The sequence below is a fragment of the Mercenaria mercenaria genome, chromosome 5 (assembly GCF_021730395.1).
Source record: "Mercenaria mercenaria strain notata chromosome 5, MADL_Memer_1, whole genome shotgun sequence".
Taxonomy (NCBI): Eukaryota; Metazoa; Mollusca; class Bivalvia; order Venerida; family Veneridae; genus Mercenaria; species Mercenaria mercenaria.
In genome coordinates, this window is record NC_069365.1 from 86911883 (window position 1) to 86929796 (window position 17914).

The following is a 17914-nucleotide window of genomic DNA, read 5'->3' on the forward strand; positions in this document are numbered from 1 at the left end:
GCGATATAGCAAACTGTCCTGAATTTGCCGCCATATTCTATCATTCTTGCATAAAAACTACTTTTTTCACTAGACCCGCCCATGTATTAACGGGAGAAAAATCGTGTGCAAACAAGACAATTCACGTGCTGTTAATACATGATTTTTATTTTTAAAATACTTTCCCAGGGACGTACACGTATTTCTCCGCAGATAGACATCTGGTATCTGCGTCTTGTTTCTTCCATAATAACCATTTTTGTAGCATAAAAATGCAATCTAAACCATAGAATGTTTTGTTGTATCAGTTACCGATGCAAAATTCACTGCCCCCAACAATGTTCATACTCGCTTCTACCCTTGTTTACTCCCCTTTTAGAACTCGGCGTCGTTTCAGTTTTTGTAGATAACTGTGAATGTTTAAGAATCGCCTGTAACTTGTGCGATTGTTTGTTTTTAGGAATCTATTCATGATTTTGGTAAGTATAAGTCGGTATGCTTTGACCTAATTTCTGGAAGAATTTATATAAACAGCTTGAAAGCTTGACACTACGTTCGTACTCATCCGTACTCCAACTGTGTCCGTACTCAATATAACTCGAATGTGAAGTTATTATTCTTGAAATTGTGCTCAAATTCACCAAATTGTGAAGTTATATGAACAATTATTGGTAATTTCATGTTTGTAATAACGAGAGGTAAAAAATCGTTTAAGAACCTTCAGGATGTGCTTTTGATTGTGTTGTTTATTTCTGGGCCCTGGATACGGATATTTAAAACATGTTTACCGTTTCCAAGAACAACAGAATGGTAAGTAAAAAATGTACCGGAATTGTAAAGTCATCACGTATGAAAACAATACATTTAGCCGTCGGGTAATGTTTTTTTTATGCAAGAATAGCGACAATACACGTTTGTTTTGTGTATTAACGTCTTCAGAAACCCTTGGGATATGTTTGCGACCGAGACCGAATCCCGCGGGCTTCTGCAGACGTTAATACACAAAAAACGTGTATTATCCCTACATTAAACGTGATAATTCGAAAATAATGTTGCATCGTTCATTACGGAAAACATAGTGTTAAGCACTCAAATATTGGACAGTAACGCAGTATAAATGTGATAAATTGATTCGAAAGAATAATGCTGAATATTACCTCTTGCTTTCAGAACTCACGCAGAATGAAACAATGAGAGAGAGGTGAATTTTTAAGAAATTTTTGGTAGGTTTATAAAATATTTATTTCTAAACTGATACAATGTACATGTACCATCTGTAATATTTCAGGCCCGGATCCAGAGGTGTGTGTGTGCGGGGGTGGGGGGCATGTACACACACAGAGTTGGCTAAGAAGTGACCTATACTCATCGAAGTAAGAAATAATATTTTCTAAACAAGATCCAAAAAAATGCACCAGAGGCCGACATTTCATACCTATTTTTCAAACTTTCCTAGGATCAGACCTCTGATTCCTCTACAATGGAAGAAGCACCTCGACCCATAAATACCACAACATTTAGACCAAAAAGCTGCACATCATACCTACTTTTCAAGAAAAACTAAAGTGGAAGACCCCCTAACCCCCTTGACATGAGCTTAGGGCCCCCATCTGTACTTAACACCAATCGGCGCTTTGAGCCTCGCCGGTATCGTCTTCGTTCTAAACTGGTGCTACCCCCTCCCTTCAATAAAATATTTCTGGATCCGGGTCTGTATTCAGTAGTTTTTAACTGTTTGCAAGGTAAGAGAAAATGCACAGCTGCATCTGGAATCAAAAATAAAAACAGCTACTGAACAAAGGGCAAAGACAAACATGGATTTTTCGTAGCTTTTGGATTCGTAAGATAAACATGAAGAACCCTTTCATTCATATCAAATAATGCGGAAGCGACTGTTGCAGCATGTTTATTCTTAAAACTTTTTCCAAGCGTTCGGTAAATGGGCTCTATCGTACTGGACGTATCTCCCAAAATATTACAGACGTCTTGGAGACATGTTGGTACATCCATTTGACTTGCAGTTGCTTCTCTAGCCTTTGTACCGTCTAATCCTGGTGATTCCTCTGCACCATTAACATGCTTGTAATAATTTGTATGTACGTAGTACGAGTCTCTATGTGCGCTGTTTGAAGATGAAATGTGCTTCACATCCACGATTGTTTTACCCTGTAAAAGATACCATGTGTTTATGATTAGTTTATATTGTAAAAGATAACACGTGTTAATGATTATTTTATCCTGTAAAAGATACCATACCACGTGTTAATGATTATTTTATCCTGTAAAAGATACCACGTGTAACAGTTAATGATTATTTTATTCTGTAAAACATGCAACTTTCTATGCTGTAGATATTAAACGCATTTTTTATCGTTTTAAATACGCAACGTGCTTACAACTGTAAAATATACAACATGTTTATGTGAATTATTATAAACACATACTTTACGTTGTAGTTGAATACACATTATTTAAAACCATACACGCTATCTGAAAGTTAAAGTAGTGAATCCGTAATGATACTCTTCGGACTTGCATACAGCTTAACAAACATCCAAATCTGACCGTCGACATTTCAATATTTCTTTCTGAAAATCAAACGTGTGTTTAAATAGCTTCGTGTTTCTTCGTAAAATATGTCCTTGAATATGTCAGTTTCATTCCGTGTCAAATCTGGTACATGAACTAGTATTGTATGTTAAAGAGATAGAGGGAGGTAACTTTTACATAAATAATAAGGTCCAAATATGGCTTGCAGTTTTGAAAGAGACATTGGCAAAACATTATCAGAATCAATGAATTAGATTTTTCAACTAGGAACTATTAAGGGCATAGTTTAGGCACTACTGGGTATCACAATTGGAACGCTAGCAATTTAATTAAAATACTGGAGACTTGGGTAGGAGTCGTAACCTTGGAAATTGTGATATATTATGATAGCGTTGAAATTTTCTTTAGCAAATAACCAATTGCAATATTAATGTATTGATAGTAGTCGGTCCTGAAAATATATGTTAATTTACCACACAAATCGCAGTCACTTTTTTTTCATTCAGTTATCTGTCTATGAATACAGTACATACTTTGTGAACCACACATAAATTCGTTCGATACATGTTCAAATGTATACATAGAGTATGTATATGGAGAGTCGATAATAACATATTGGTCAAAGTGAGAAAGGGTACGAAGGAAGTGCTGATGAGAATTACTAAATCAAAAATTATATCTACGTCAGTACAAAGGGAAGATCTATCAACATATTTTGACTAAACAAAAATATATAGAAGAGCATGGGTACACATATGTATCTATTTGGGAGTCTTGTGTTCATATACAATTTTTGAAAGTATTTAAAGGAAACAATGAAATGGCGACTTTTCTAGAATACATTGATATGGTACCTGCTTTAAAACCTAGACAGACATTTCTCGAGTGTTGAACAGAGGCGTTTACACATTTCAAAGAAGCGAATGATGACGAAATTATCTAATATTATGATGTTACATCCGTTTACCCATTCCTCAATATGTGCCCATTCCAGGCTAAATCTTTGCATACGAACGAAGGAAGAACTTTAATAGGTACTTGGGTAACTGACGAAGTTAAAGAAAGCCCTTGCTAAGGGATACACTTTCGATTCTATTTATGAAGTTTGGCATTTCGTAAAAATCTCTAAATATGATCCTGTTGCTAAAAGGGAGTCTCTTTACCGAATATGTAAACACATATCTGAAAATAAACAGGAAAATAATGGTTGGACAAAATGTTGTAAGACAGAAAAACTGAAAGAAAGGTATGATTAACAGAGTTATGAAAAATACTTGTCCACCATGATTACCGTAATATATGAAAATTCCCGGGAATACGTGCTCTGGCTTAACATATGCTTAAATCATACACGAGAACCTGATGAGCCAGCCTTACACTTTGAAAATCTGACGAATGACAGAGATGATGCAGTTAAGTTTGTGTCTAATGAGCTGGTAGAGGCTCGTTGGAAATATAGGGATGTGTTTGTAGAACCCACTAGAAAAGTCAACGCGGTCATTGCAGCTCAAGCAAGACTCAAATTACACATTACTTAGAACAGCTTAGTTCTATACCGCCGATTCTACTGTTTGCATCAAAAGCAGGGGACTGGATGCCCTCGTTATGTGACAATTTGGCCGATCTTTCAGATGAAATACAAGAAGATGGTATCAAAATATTTGTGGGTGGTGGGCCAAAATTTTATGCATATCAGTTAAAATCCCTAATGAGGTTGGTAAACAAACTTACTATAAAATGAAAGGTATCACTCTGAATTTTAAAAACCAAATATCAATTTATTTGGAAACAGTTAAGGACATAGTAATTGGTTCATCAAACACAGTCGTTACAGTAACTGATTCCCCACTCCTTCCCCTAAAAAATGTGCAGAGACAGTGAACAAGCTAGACTTTTAACAATGGCTAGGATGGTGTTTGATAAGATAGTGAGAGAGGGTTGTATATTTATTCGTAAGGATATTGAGTATGTATTAATATAGCAATGTGTTTTGAAAAAGAATATATGTTGTATAAAGGCAGGGCAAAGAAACTAAAATGAGGCCATTTCATTCAAATGAGTTTCAACGTTCCATCCCGAAAATTGACAGCACCCTATCCAGGATGGCGGCTGTAAATAGACAAGGGAAAAGTGGTTAAGAAAAACGTCCTCCGCCATCAATAGGTGACATTATTTACTTTTTAAAATTTAAATTATCATTCAGGGTATGAAGGTATATTTTGAGACAAGACAAACGCACAAATATCTAAAAGAATGATGAAAATTTTAGAAATATTGAAACATTTATTTACATTATCTGGATAGACTTCCAGCGTCCACATATCGTCTGACGTTCTGCTTGCAATATGGGATGTTTTTTCCATACGAGCAGCCCACAGGGTCGTTCTTCATAACAGCAACACACTCTTCTATACTTTCACATCCAATTAAGACGCGGAGAATTATTTCGACAGGCACAGCACCATGATTTACTCTCTTTGGTTCGAGAGAATTAATTGACACGGCAAATGTTTTATTAACATAAAATGTATTCCCAGCAAGAAACCCTGGAAACATGTAAGCAATGTACCTTTCGTTTCTTCTTGCAATTACTTGGTTTATAGTTTCTTGGTCCTTCATGTTTTTACTGTTATCAACTTCACTTAATGCGCTTTTGTCTAGATCTACGTCGACCATATACATCAAGTTTTCAACCTTCGTTCCCCAGTCTTCATTATGTGCAAGAATTCTACAATCTGATGTATTCACCATTATGTCTGTACATCCAGCTATTTCGATGTCTTGGCCAACTTCTTTGTCCTTTGTTTTGTTCGAATGGTGCAAAATTATCTCCGAAAACATTTCCTGTAAGAATAATTTCTCGAAAGACACATCCGATCCTTCGGCCATTCCCCTAATTTCTTCCACAATATGAGGATAATATCTCTCCGTTGTTTCAGCAGCTGCATTATATAGCTTTCTTCCCTCTTCAGTTTTGTAGAAGGAATATAGTAAAACCGCTGTTTTTGTTGTTACATGCTATTGTATAAAATGCTTAAATGTATTTCCAATTTTACAACCAACATCAAAGTTATCGCGTGCTTTAATATAAATAACCGGTATCGATTCACATCTTGACGACATTTTTGAAACCACTAATCCACTTCGATACGGCGCAGCTGGTGTGTTTAACTACCCGATAAAAGTGTATTTGCAATTTTCTCGTTTTTATAGAATAAAGTTTACCAAGGCTGGATGTTTTGCTCATTATGCATATCATTGTTAAGGCCACACCAAAATGATATTTTGTCTGTAGAAAATGAGGCCGGGCCAAATTTCTTTTATATTTTTGTGTTTTCTAGGCAACAAGAACGAGCGAAGAGCAAAATAACAAATGATTTTTTGTTTGGCTGCCGTTGACCTAAAGGAAAGCTTATGAAGCTTATGTAGGATGTTCAAATGTTCATGCTAACAATAACTCACTAAGAAGTAAAAATATATGAAAACATCGCCCACATAGACGCTTATATATCTGTGGAGTCTTAACACCCTCTACTCACTAACAACTAATCCTTTATAGATAAGCAGCAAAACGAAATATTTACTTACGGTGAAAACATATAGTACAACCCAGTTATGAATGCTTTACAACCATAGTTCTTGTTTGTCCCAGCATGAAACCCTGGAAACGTGTAAGCAATAAACCTTTCGTTTCTTACGAGTTATGTACAATAGCGAAAAAATTAGAAAAAGTCGGTATATAATCGTGGCAGTTTTCCAGCCGGTTAAGTTTGCAGATAAATATAAAAGAAAATAAGAGATTGACATTATCGGTGTTTCACTATGAACGTTAACATGTCTCTGCGATAAAAAAACATTGAAAAAGTGGGACTGGTGTTCAATGGAAACTAAATTGCCAATTGGTCAATATGAATAGTATCCATTTGCTGAACTGCACGTTTTAGATGGGAAAATGCGCGATTGAAATGGACTTGTATATTCTGCAGACGAGTACTATGGTTCTCTTAATATAGAGCTACCTTGGAGTGTGTAATAACATTTTTCTGGTCTGGTGTCAGTGAACGCGTCTAAAGACAAACGTAGCAGTAGAAACAAGTTTTATGAATTCAGAAAATCTACTTGTAACATATAGACTGAGAGATCTGTTAAGGATTTGCACATTTTTTGACTGACATATGCCACCCATCTTTGTATTAAAACGAATATAAGCAGCAGAAATTGGTTCCATAGCTCAGTGGTCAGAGCGCCTGTCTAGTAAACAGGAGGTCGAGGGTTCGATCTCCTCAGGAGCCTTTAATATTTTTTATTTAACATTATTTTCAGTGTTGCTGGCGCAAGTTCTACCGTGTTCGCGGCGAATACTTTAATTTAATGAAAATTTAAAATTGCATGTGGATATGTGAATTTAGGTAAAAATAGTTAAGTCCATTCATTTCAGCGCGTTTACACGTACATTACTTTGTGAAAAAATGTATTTATCTTTATTTCATAACAGAATGAATCTATTAAACTGTTGTCTGCTTAACCTGTCATGTTGCCTGATTGCCAATATACATGTAACCTGCCAACAAAACCGTCAGTCAGACAACGTTTCATTACTGTAAAAGGTTGGGAACTTTAGATAAAATTGTTAACACGCAGATAAACACCATTCAATAGTGATGAAAGTATGAACTTATAAGTGTGACAACCCTTGAAATAAACTAAAAAATCATCATGCGTGTAATTATTTCATGTTCATCGCTTAGATCTTTTTAAGATACCATGGTTACGCATTCAAATTAAATTGTGTCATTCAGTCAATTATATATCTAATATGTGATAGAAATACATATAATACACTGAATATAAAGCATTACACAAGAGAAGTTCTTTTCTAATATATTTTCTGTTTGGATATTCAAGTACGTGTGTACTCCACTAATCATGTACAAAAAAAACAAAAAAAAAAAAAAAACACTAACTTAAGACAGAATAAAACATGACAAACATTAAGTCAGAAATGTGCATGATGCAGTATATAAAAAGTACCTTGCCGGCATATCAATATTCAATAAACTTGAATTAAAAGAAAACAAACTTCTAATACTACAAAGATAAGGATACTTTAAAATTCGTAATTTCCGCTTATTTCATTGGCCGATAATTGGTCATATAGAAATACGTAAAAAGTGATACTGAGGGACTATGATCGCCCAATATATATAGATTTGCTATCACATGAGAAGTTGTAACGCACATTTATAATGGACAATATGATATCTTTCGCCAATAACTGTTTAATAGCTTTTGTATTTGGTGAAATGATCTTCGTCATGAGTTCATTTCATTAATTAGAGATTTACCCTAAGCCTTCTTTACGCAAGGGAAACAGTCTAATTATATAGTGAAATTGTTGAGTGAACACCGTTTCTTAATCCTAATCCTGCCCATGTTATATCAGTGCAAAGGAAAAGTAACCTATCTATGATAAATGCCATGTATAATTACACAGTTATGCATCTAACAGTCTTGAAATTGATTTCTTCGATTTTCTCATATTTCTAGATATTTTTCCCATACTTTGACGCATATGTATGGGTAGTTGAGATTGTTGTCTTTCCAGCAGTAGCCGTTTCAACATATTTCACCTTGTGAAATTCTGTGGGTTTTGACTTTTTTTAAAAAATCGTCTGTTTGTTGACAAATTTCACCACAAAAAATGTCCTACTTTCCCCAGGGCAATCAATTATTTGATCTTTACACAGTTTTGTATTCAGGTTGCTAATTCATGTGGCAAATATGCATGCTTTTTTCATGGTTAGAGGTAAAAAGTGGGTAGTTTGGATGAGGTATTAGGCCAATTGTCACCTAAGCCTATCATAAAGTCTTTGCGGAGTTGTCTCCATTTTTTTCAAATATTTCATCCGGGATCATTTTTTTCAGCTCAAATAGCTCTTTTTCAGGAAATGATATTTTAATATTTTTTACAGTCCTTGTATTCTGATGCTGTTAACTTCACATACATATAATATAGATAGCTCCTACTTGAAGTTTGTATTTTCAGTTACAATGCCTACATTAATCTACCTTCTTTCTGAGTTTTTCCTAATTATGTCCCATGTAAATACTTCCGTGTGGTATTCAGAAATGCCTAATTACACTGGGTGTGCGATGTGGAGGTATATTGGATAGCAACAAGTAGTGTTGCACATGAAGACTGGGTAATTTCACTTGATTTTGTACCAATATGCGATTAGCTTATCGTATTTATGGAACGCCATTTTGTAATATAACTGACACTCTATATGATATATAGAGAAATGCTAGTGACCTGAATATCTCATTCATTATAATTTCATATATTTTAGTCAATCCTTATTGATATCTAATTGTGTATAAGGGAATTTTTACTTGCTCTTTAATTTCCTTGATTATGGACTTGTGTTGTCAACGAAGTCCAGGTGAAGGCATGACCGCTCTAGTGTAGTATTGTAATAGTCAAGGAATGTTGAGTTAAAAGTTATGTTCTACATTAAAGGTAAATATATTTATTTGTGCTCAAAATAATAACTTTCAGAATTAAGAAATACATATTTCATAGATCTACTTGTAAAACATGCAGAATGAAGTAATATTTCCTACATTAAGGCGTAATGGTATGGTAAAAAAAAAAACAAGCACGCTATTCATCCATAAGTTACTTTTTGAGCTGAGTGGTCACACATACCACCATAACAATTTCTGGTCTGTATAACTTCTGGCCGCAGGAAATCTTTCTACTTACCTAAATCTTACAAGAAACTTGTCAGCATTTGTAATATACTGAAACTTCATTTTTACCTTGTACAGTCATAGAGGTCATATGTATTAAATGTTTCGTTAGCGCGCTCATATACTGGATCTTGTACTATACCCTTACTGTACTCCCTTACTGTACACAGAGAGAGCAATATTATGCGCATCATGCGATCCGGTTTTGAATAATCCATGGTAGCCGAATACTTTCAACTTCTGATATAATAGCCCATTTATCACTTGCCCCTCATCGATATGTGTTCGAGCCTCACTCGGGACGTTGAATCCTTTATGTAAGGAAGCCATGCAGCAGGCTTACGGAAGGTCGGTGGTTCTACTCTGTTGCACGCTCGTGATGAAATAATGCGCGGAGGGGCACCTAGGGTCTTCCTCTACCATCAAAGCTGGAAAGTCGCCATATGACCTTTAATTGTGTCGGTGCGACATTAAACCCAACAAATGGAAACTGAATTGAAATTTCGGCATGGCGTGTTTGTGCGCGTGCCAGGACGACACAACGAAATGTTTTACTTTAGCCGCATGTTTTGCCGAATGGTTACGTAGTGTCATAAGTTGCTTTCTCATTTGTTTCGCATATCGTTTGTCAAACTAATCAGTCTAAACGCACACCAAGCTTTTGCAATAAGTGAAGTAACTTTTCTCAAGAAAAGAGAAAGGCAAAAGTGTATTTGGATTCAAAAACAAAAACAGTTACTGAACAAATGGCACAGATAAACATGGATGTTTCGCAGTTTTCGGATTCGTAAGATAAACACGAAGAACGCTTTCATTCATATCAAACACTGCAGATGCGATCGTTGCAACATTTTTACTTTTAAAGCTGCTCCCAGGTGTTCGGTAGATGGGCTCTATCGTACTGGACGTATCTCCCAAAATATTACAGACGTCTTGGAGACATGTTGGTACAGACATTTGACTTGCAGTTGCTTCTCTAGCTTTTGTACCGTCTAATCCTGGTGCTTCCTCCGCATCGTTTACATGCTTGTAATAATTTGTATGTACGTAGTACGAGTCTCTATTGGCGCTGTTTGAATATGAAATGTGCTTCACATCCACGATTGTTTTACCCTGTAAAAGATACCATGTGTTTATGATCATTTTATCCTGTAAAATATGCGACATGTTAACGACCGTTTTACCAAGTAATATAAAACGTGTTTATGATAAACAACACGTCAATGATTATTTTATCCTGTAAAAGATACCATGTGTTTATGATCATTTTATTCTGTAAAATATGCAACATGTTAACGACCGTTTTACCAAGTAATATAAAACGCGTTTATATAATACAACGACTTCATAATCATCTAACCCTGTAAAATATACAACGTGTATCAATATGATCGTTTTAAATGTACAAGCTATTTATGATCGTTTTATCCTGTAGAATTTATGTGTTTATGAATATTATTACATACACATGCTGTACATTAATCATGAATACACATGAAAACCATACCAGACTTGATTACGTGCTATTTGAAAATAAACCAGTGTACAGTATCCGTAATGAGTGATGTGATTATATTTTCTCGTTAGGCTAGTATTAAATTCTTCGGACATACAGTTTAACGTGCATCAAAACCGGAGAATGCCGAATGTCTATACAGAGAATACGTAGTTTACCGATTGTCGTTACGAGTTCATTCCTAAACCTTATATATGTGCCAAACGTTTATCTTCATTTATTTTATCGAGATAACGTGTCCTTGAAGATAACCGTCAATGTATGTTATACCTTTGAAGATATCAGTAATGAAATATTGAGTTAATGTGAACAAACTTTGGATAGAATGTAATAAGAGATAAGATACATTGTTGAAATGTTATACATCTTTATTTAAAGTAATCATTAAGGTAGGAAGGAGAGAAGCGCAAAATATCTGAACAATGATGCAAAATAGCAAATAATTTTACATAAAAAAGTCATATTGAAACATTTATTTACATTATCTGGATAGACTTCCAACGTCCACATATCGTCTGACTTTCTGCTAGCAATGTTGATGTTTATTCCATATGAGCAGCCTACAGGATCGTTCTTCATAACAGCGACACACTCTTCTATACTTTCACATCCAATTAAGGCACGGAGAAGTATATCAACTGGCACAGCACCATGATTTACTTTCTTTGGCACGAGAGAATCAATTGACACGGCAAATGTTTTATTGACATAAAATGTATTCCCAGCAAGATACCCTGGAAATATGCATGCGAGATACCTTTCGTTTCGTCTTGCAGTTACCTGGTTTATAGTTTCTTGGTTGTGTATGTTTTTACTGTTGTCATCTTTACATAATGCGCTTTTGTCTAGATCTACATCGACCATATACATCATGTTTTCAACCTCCGTTCCCCAGTCTTCATTATGTGCAAGAATTCTACAATCTGATGTATTCACAATTATGTCTGTACATCCAGCAATTTCGATGTCTTGGCCAACTTCTTTGTCCTTTGTCTTGTTCGAATGGTGCAAAATTATCTCCGAAACCATATCCTGTAGAAATAGTCTTTCGAATGACACGCCCGATCCTTCCGCCATTCCCCTAATTTCTTCCACGATATGAGGATAACATCTCTCCGTTGTTTCAACAGCTGCATTATACAGCTTTCTTCCTTCTTCAGTTTTGTAGAAGGAATATAGTAATTCCGTTGTTTTGGTCTTTACATGCTCTTGTATAAAATGCTTAAATGTATTTCCAATTTTAAAACCAACATCAAAGTTATTGTATGCTTTAATATAAAGTACCGGTATTGATTCACATGTTGACGACATCTTCACAACTACTAAGTCACTCTGATAATGCATAGCTGTGTTTAACTACCCGATAAAAGTGTGTTTACATTTTTATCTCGTTTATATTGATTTAAAGCCCTGCTCCGCGGCTATTCAAATTCTATTGTGTGTATGCAACCCATGATTACAACAGGTAACAGTTAACAGCCACGCGCTGCACTTTAGCACGCAAAACCCCAAATATTTTATATAGAATTTATATAAAATAGGCTCTATTTTGACAGGCGTCACTGTTCATAGTAAGGATTTTCATGCTTTTTCAGTGACAATTCAAAGACCCACCACGACCTAGTGATCTACGTTTTTCGCCCTCAAAAACTTCAGTCTGATATTAATAACAGGTTATATACAGCTATACTACAAGTTTTCAGCTGGACAATTTAGACCCTTCCTGAAAAAATCAGTTTTTACAATTTTATCTGCAAACTTATTCAGTCAATCTCTTTTCAGCATAGTTTTAAGAATATAGATGAATAACTGTCTTACACTGTAGAAACAAAGTGTGATTGGAATTTAACTAAATGCACTGATTTATGTACATATTACTACATTAATTCAATAAAATGTTAAGACATTAAACACTTTGTTTTGGCCTAATATATGTCACTGTCAATTTGAAACTGAATTATTGTATATCTCATGCCTTTCATGTAAATCATGTATAATTACAATCATGGAAATACAAAATAATGCAGTTATTTTGTGGTGCGTCTTTAAGATTAAAAGGGTAGGACTGGAGCAGGTCTTCAAGTATCTCCAGGTCGTTGTTAAGGCCACACCAATTCTTTTCTGAAGAAAGTGAGGCCGTACCAAACTCTTCTTTATATTTTTTTTTGTGTTTTAGCGGAAAATATATTTTCCTTGGTTTTGTTCTCGTGCACCTAAAGTAAAACTTATATAGAAAGTTCAACCATTTCATACTAACGATAAGTCACCAGAGATTGAAAATATATAAAAAATATCGCCCACACAGACGGAGTTATATCTGTGGAACCTAAACAAACAACTAATCCTGTACAGATGAGTATTTTCTGTAAGTATTGACCCGGTACTCATGAATATTTCGCATGTTTCCTTCAATTAATGTTTGGTGTCAGAACCTAAATAACGATATAATTACTGGGGAAAAACAACAACGAAACAGTAATATACATTTCTTTATTAGCATCATGTCACATATACAGATATAGCGTTCGGCTACCGATCTCGCGGATGTGGGTTAGAGTCGTCTGTGTGAAAATATCATTTTTATTTGATCTGTAAATCTAACAGACGGGAATATTGTCACACTTATCATGATTTACCGGTCATTCATTGAAAGAAATACTCTACTTTTTAACAGTCTGCTACGTACAACTCGTTTAAATGTGTCAACCGTGTTGTTGTACTTATAAAATAGACTGGCCCGGTTTATAGGTTGGTCAGGGCTTCGAATATGTATTGTATTTTTCTATAAAATGCTTCTTCCCCTTCCGTTTGGATCCGTCCATGTTTACAAACACATTTGTAGCGTTTGAAAAGTAGTGATAACAATCCAGTATTTTCACAATTGCACGTGCACCCATACGTGTGGCATATCAATCAATGGAAAGAGTACTGATTTTTTTTAGTCCAAATGACCGGAAATTGCACTAAAATCACGTGCAAAAGCACATTTAACTAACAGTTGAAATACATGTAGTGTATCATACTGGCTTAAAAGAATGGCTGGCTGAATTTAGCTGCAATTTTTGCATGGAGCAGAGGCATCGGACCATCAGAAATTAAAGACGAAGTGTACGGGGAAAATGTGCTGCCATACCGTACTATTACCCGATTGGTATCTCTCTTAAAGAGGGAAAAACCGACATCAGAGATGAGGCCCTTCACTTCTGTGTCTGACAAAGACATTGATGCTGTGAAAGTGATAATCGAGAAAGATGCAAGATGCACAGGGGAGCTGCTAGTGGAAATATCGGGTCTTAATTCGTCAGCGGTTTTTCTCATTAACCTGCGTAAGTTTTGTGCTCGCTGCATACCGAATTTATTGACCCCTGAGCAAAAAGAAGAAAAGGGTAGAAAAAACTTCCGCCCTGCTCGTCAAATACAAAAAAGGAATCTAAGCGTATTAAAGAAATTGTTACAGGCGATGAGACGTGAGTGTGCTGTTTTGACCCTGACAGTAAAGAAAATAATAAAATGCGGGTAGGTGAAAATATCGAGAGGCCCTTTATTGTTCGGTTACTAGTATTGTTATTAGTGTAATTATTTTCACGATACAACAATCGTGCAAAATAACGACAAAGACAAGATTAATGAGTGCCAGGTCAATGATTACGGACAAAAGCTAAACGCAGCATTGGGGCATATGTACAGAATATTTGTACCACCCAGATATGAATGATTTAAAATCATATTATTTGTTTGTACGTATGTACAATAGCAAAAAAAAGAAAAAGAAAAATCAGTACTTAAGCGTGACAGACTGCCCGCCGGATAAGTATAGGGTTATCCTAGGTTGACGTTATCGAAGCATTTCTTAAATTAAATCAATTACGAATCATAAAATACTGCACGATGGAAGATACATAATCAATTGTCCAATATGCATATTACTCATTTCTCCAACAGCGCGTCTATGTGAGAAATGCGCGACTGAAATGGGCTGGTATATTTCTCCTATGGGTACGATTGTTCCCGTAGTATACCTTGTTGTGCAATGGCATTTTATTTCAGAACTGGTTCAGTGGTCACGTCCATACCTATTTTCATCAAATCATACGTCGCAATATTTTTTTTTTCGCAGAGATCGAGAGAACTGTTTTGCACATTTCCTGACACATGTCACAAACTTTTATATCCTGTTTAACGTGAACACCAACATCTGGCTCCATAGCTCAGTGGCTAGAGCGCCTGTCTAGTAAACAGGAGGTCGAGGGTCCGATCCCCTCTGGAGCCTTTTGACATTTTTATCAAAACATGATTTTTTTTTTAAATGTCCATGATAAACCTCACGACTATTGTAGTGGTGCGACTATTACCGCGTTCGATAGATACCGTGGAGATTTGAAATCAGATTTGGATATGTGTATTTAGATAAGAAATGTTTGATTATGCCCATTACTCGTCTACGTGTACAATAATTTTTTGAAAAAAAGAGTTTTTTATAACGGAGTGAGTCTACTTAAGTGTTGTCTGCTTAATCGGATAAGGCACACCAAACTGCTCATGTTAGCGATAATTTAAAGAAAAAACAAGGTTACACACAGAGGTAAAATTGCGTCATTCAGTCAATACCGCTTGCTCCTATGAAAATACAGGAACGTTTTAATATGTGATAGAAATACATAAAATACGCATTACACAAGCAAGTTATTTTTCATGCATAAATATTGTCTTTTTGAATTATAGGAAAGAACCTTATTTAAGTACTCAAGCACTCAACTAATACTTTTAAAGGGAGATAGTTTCTAAAAATAAGCTTATATCTTCTACTCAATCCTCAATGTTTGTATATTTATTAAACTGTAACAATTGTAACTATATCAATAAATACTGTTTAAAACCAAACAATACTTACCAAAAATAGAGAAGCATGACCGCTGAAAGAAATGTGGTAAATAAAACCACGTCAATCCGAATACTCAGATGAAATGATATTTTAGGTTGCGGGTTTATCCCGTTACAAGTTACAAGTTACAAGTGTATTTCTGACAATCATATAGTATCTTTATTTTATTCCAAATCACATACAAAGGATGTTCATGTGCTACACAAAATAGTCCCGTTCATGAACAATGCGGATGAATTATCTATGAACAAGCAGTTCTTATTCAACCTGTATCCACTCACACTGACCATTCAGATTATATAAGATCTATCAATGATAAATTTCTAAAATGGAATGGTCCATCATTAAATTTGGATTGTACCATTTATTACTCGAATGAAAATTTACTGACTGAACAGCGAACAGTGCAGACCATAATCTACTTGCACGGATGTGCAGGCTGATCTTGAGGTGCACTGGTGGCAAAGACAGAATCACTTGCCGCTAGCAGACTAAAGATTAATAAGATTATTTTTATTGACATTTTGTTTTCAATTAACAGTCTCCAAGGCTTTCATGTTTCTATCACAACAAGAAGGTACAATAATATAGGGTCATATATAGTGGCAGGTTTGTTGTCCCGGTACGTTTTTCTTTAATAAAATAGATCAGTCGTTTGCAGATAATACGGAACAGGTAACGCCAAGTGTGCAATTTGGGCGTTTCTGCTTCAAATACCGAAATTTTACTCGTTTTTTTTATCATTAAAACAAAGGAATCAATAAACGAAAAAGGTTGCATGATGTAGTGCTAAGTATTTATTATAAATTCGCTCTACCCTTACCTGACATTTTTCAAAACTGTATTTTTAGGATGATTTTTTATTTTTCCACTAGTATAAAGTTTTCAGACTTACTGCACCAGAAAGGATTTTAGACACGAGAGACTATCCAAATGCTGATATCAGTCAGAGACAGTTGGAGTATTTGCCCTTCGAATGATAATTACCTCCTAATGTCCTTTCAATAAAGCAATATATCACTATATATCGGTTTAAATCTAGAAACTCCACGTGAAACGCATGTATATCGAATAATATAATTAATTTTGTATGTTTTGTTTTGTTTTGGGTTTAGCGTCGTTTTTTCAACAGTATTTCAGTTATGTGTCAGGGAGCAGTTAACCTTACGAGGTTCCTGTAAAACGTTCTGTCATTGGGTTCGGTTTTCTTAAGTGCTTTATCAAAAACATTTTTCTTACAAACCTTCAAAGTATGACCCCTTTACCGAAACTCATTTTTGTAACCTTTTACACAATCGCGAAAAGCAGATAAATAGTCTTCTTTCGGTATCTGTTTGAGACACTGATAAATGGCGCTGCCAAGAAAACTTCTGGACTTATAATTCTTTCCAGAAAGCACTTTTCCAGCTTTGGAAATAAAAAAAGTCACAGGGACTTAGGTCATCTGAATAAGACTTCCACCTTTTCAGAAGCAAAAAGACTTAACAACATCGCACTTGTGAGAGGAGGCTTTGTCGTGTATAAGATAGACTCCTGACCAGCCTTTGCTTGAACGTTTCTTATTGTAAAACTTTTTTCACTTTTTCAGTAAGAGTTCTTGTAGAATCGTCCAGTAACAGTATGACCAGGTGGACAAGGCACGTGAACGACTGGTTCACTAGAATTGAAGATAATTACGTACAACATCTGTTTTAAACTTATGGATCTCTTGGCAATATATGGGCGTTTTTTATCTTATCGCTTTCATTGCTTATTATCAGCCCTTCACTTTGGCTGAAACATGTGCACCCAGGTTTCGTCACTTATTAGCAAGTTAGAAATAACCTGAATGTCACAGCCTTTTTATGTTTTCAAAAGTTCCAAGGCACATTTAAGGCGTTGTATCTTTTGCTCCTCAGTGAGCAAATGAGGAACCCACCTAGCGCAAATTTTCTCAGATCCAAACGCTTTATCAGAATTATTTGCACGCTGCATGCCTTCTGATATGCCAGTACGCAATCCCCCATCCTGTTCGACCACAGCTTTTACAGCAGCGGTGTTTGCCTTGATAACAGAGGTTTTAGGCCTACCAGAACGGGTATCATCTTCGACTGATAATTTCTGACGTCCATATACACCACACATTTCATCCAATATATGCTTTGATTCTATATCAAGCCTAATGCAGCATTAAATATAGCTACGAATTTTAGTCTTTTTGTTCATTTTACAATGTGACAAGTAAATTGGTCAGT

General features: G+C 35.4%; 2 protein-coding genes and 2 non-coding genes across 4 annotated transcripts; 2 read left to right on the forward strand and 2 right to left on the reverse strand.

Moving 5' to 3' along the window:
- Positions 1-1767: 1767 nt before the first annotated feature.
- Positions 1768-5418, reverse strand: LOC128557402 (uncharacterized). Its single transcript, XM_053544752.1, has 2 exons — positions 4861-5418; positions 1768-2145 (listed from the first exon to the last, which is right to left on the reverse strand). The coding sequence occupies exons 1-2, from the start codon at positions 5416-5418 to the stop codon at positions 1768-1770; spliced, it is 936 nt and encodes a 311-aa protein (XP_053400727.1).
- A 1331-nt stretch (positions 5419-6749) lies between these two features.
- Positions 6750-6822, forward strand: Trnat-agu (transfer RNA threonine (anticodon AGU)). The gene has a single exon. It is a non-coding gene; the product is annotated as a tRNA-Thr (tRNA).
- A 2221-nt stretch (positions 6823-9043) lies between these two features.
- Positions 9044-12141, reverse strand: LOC128557199 (uncharacterized). The gene is made up of 2 exons (XM_053544214.1): positions 11279-12141; positions 9044-10395 (listed from the first exon to the last, which is right to left on the reverse strand). The coding sequence occupies exons 1-2, from the start codon at positions 12107-12109 to the stop codon at positions 10018-10020; spliced, it is 1209 nt and encodes a 402-aa protein (XP_053400189.1). The 5' UTR covers positions 12110-12141; the 3' UTR covers positions 9044-10017.
- A 2854-nt stretch (positions 12142-14995) lies between these two features.
- Positions 14996-15068, forward strand: Trnat-agu (transfer RNA threonine (anticodon AGU)). The gene has a single exon. It is a non-coding gene; the product is annotated as a tRNA-Thr (tRNA).
- Positions 15069-17914: the final 2846 nt, after the last annotated feature.

What these genes read in the sequence shown, in the direction of transcription:
- LOC128557402 (XM_053544752.1), bottom strand. Translation starts at nt 5,418, where the DNA reads ATGGCCGAAGGATCGGATGTGTCTTTCGAGAAATTATTCTTACAGGAA. An exon ending in TCCCATATTGCAAGCAGAAC is followed by an intron (nt 2,146 to 4,860) that starts GTCAGACGATAT and finishes TATCTTTTACAG; the next exon opens with GGTAAAACAATCGTGGATGT.
- LOC128557199 (XM_053544214.1), bottom strand. Translation starts at nt 12,109, where the DNA reads ATGTCGTCAACATGTGAATCAATACCGGTACTTTATATTAAAGCATAC. An exon ending in TGGAAGTCTATCCAGATAAT is followed by an intron (nt 10,396 to 11,278) that starts GTAAATAAATGT and finishes TATCTTTTACAG; the next exon opens with GGTAAAACAATCGTGGATGT.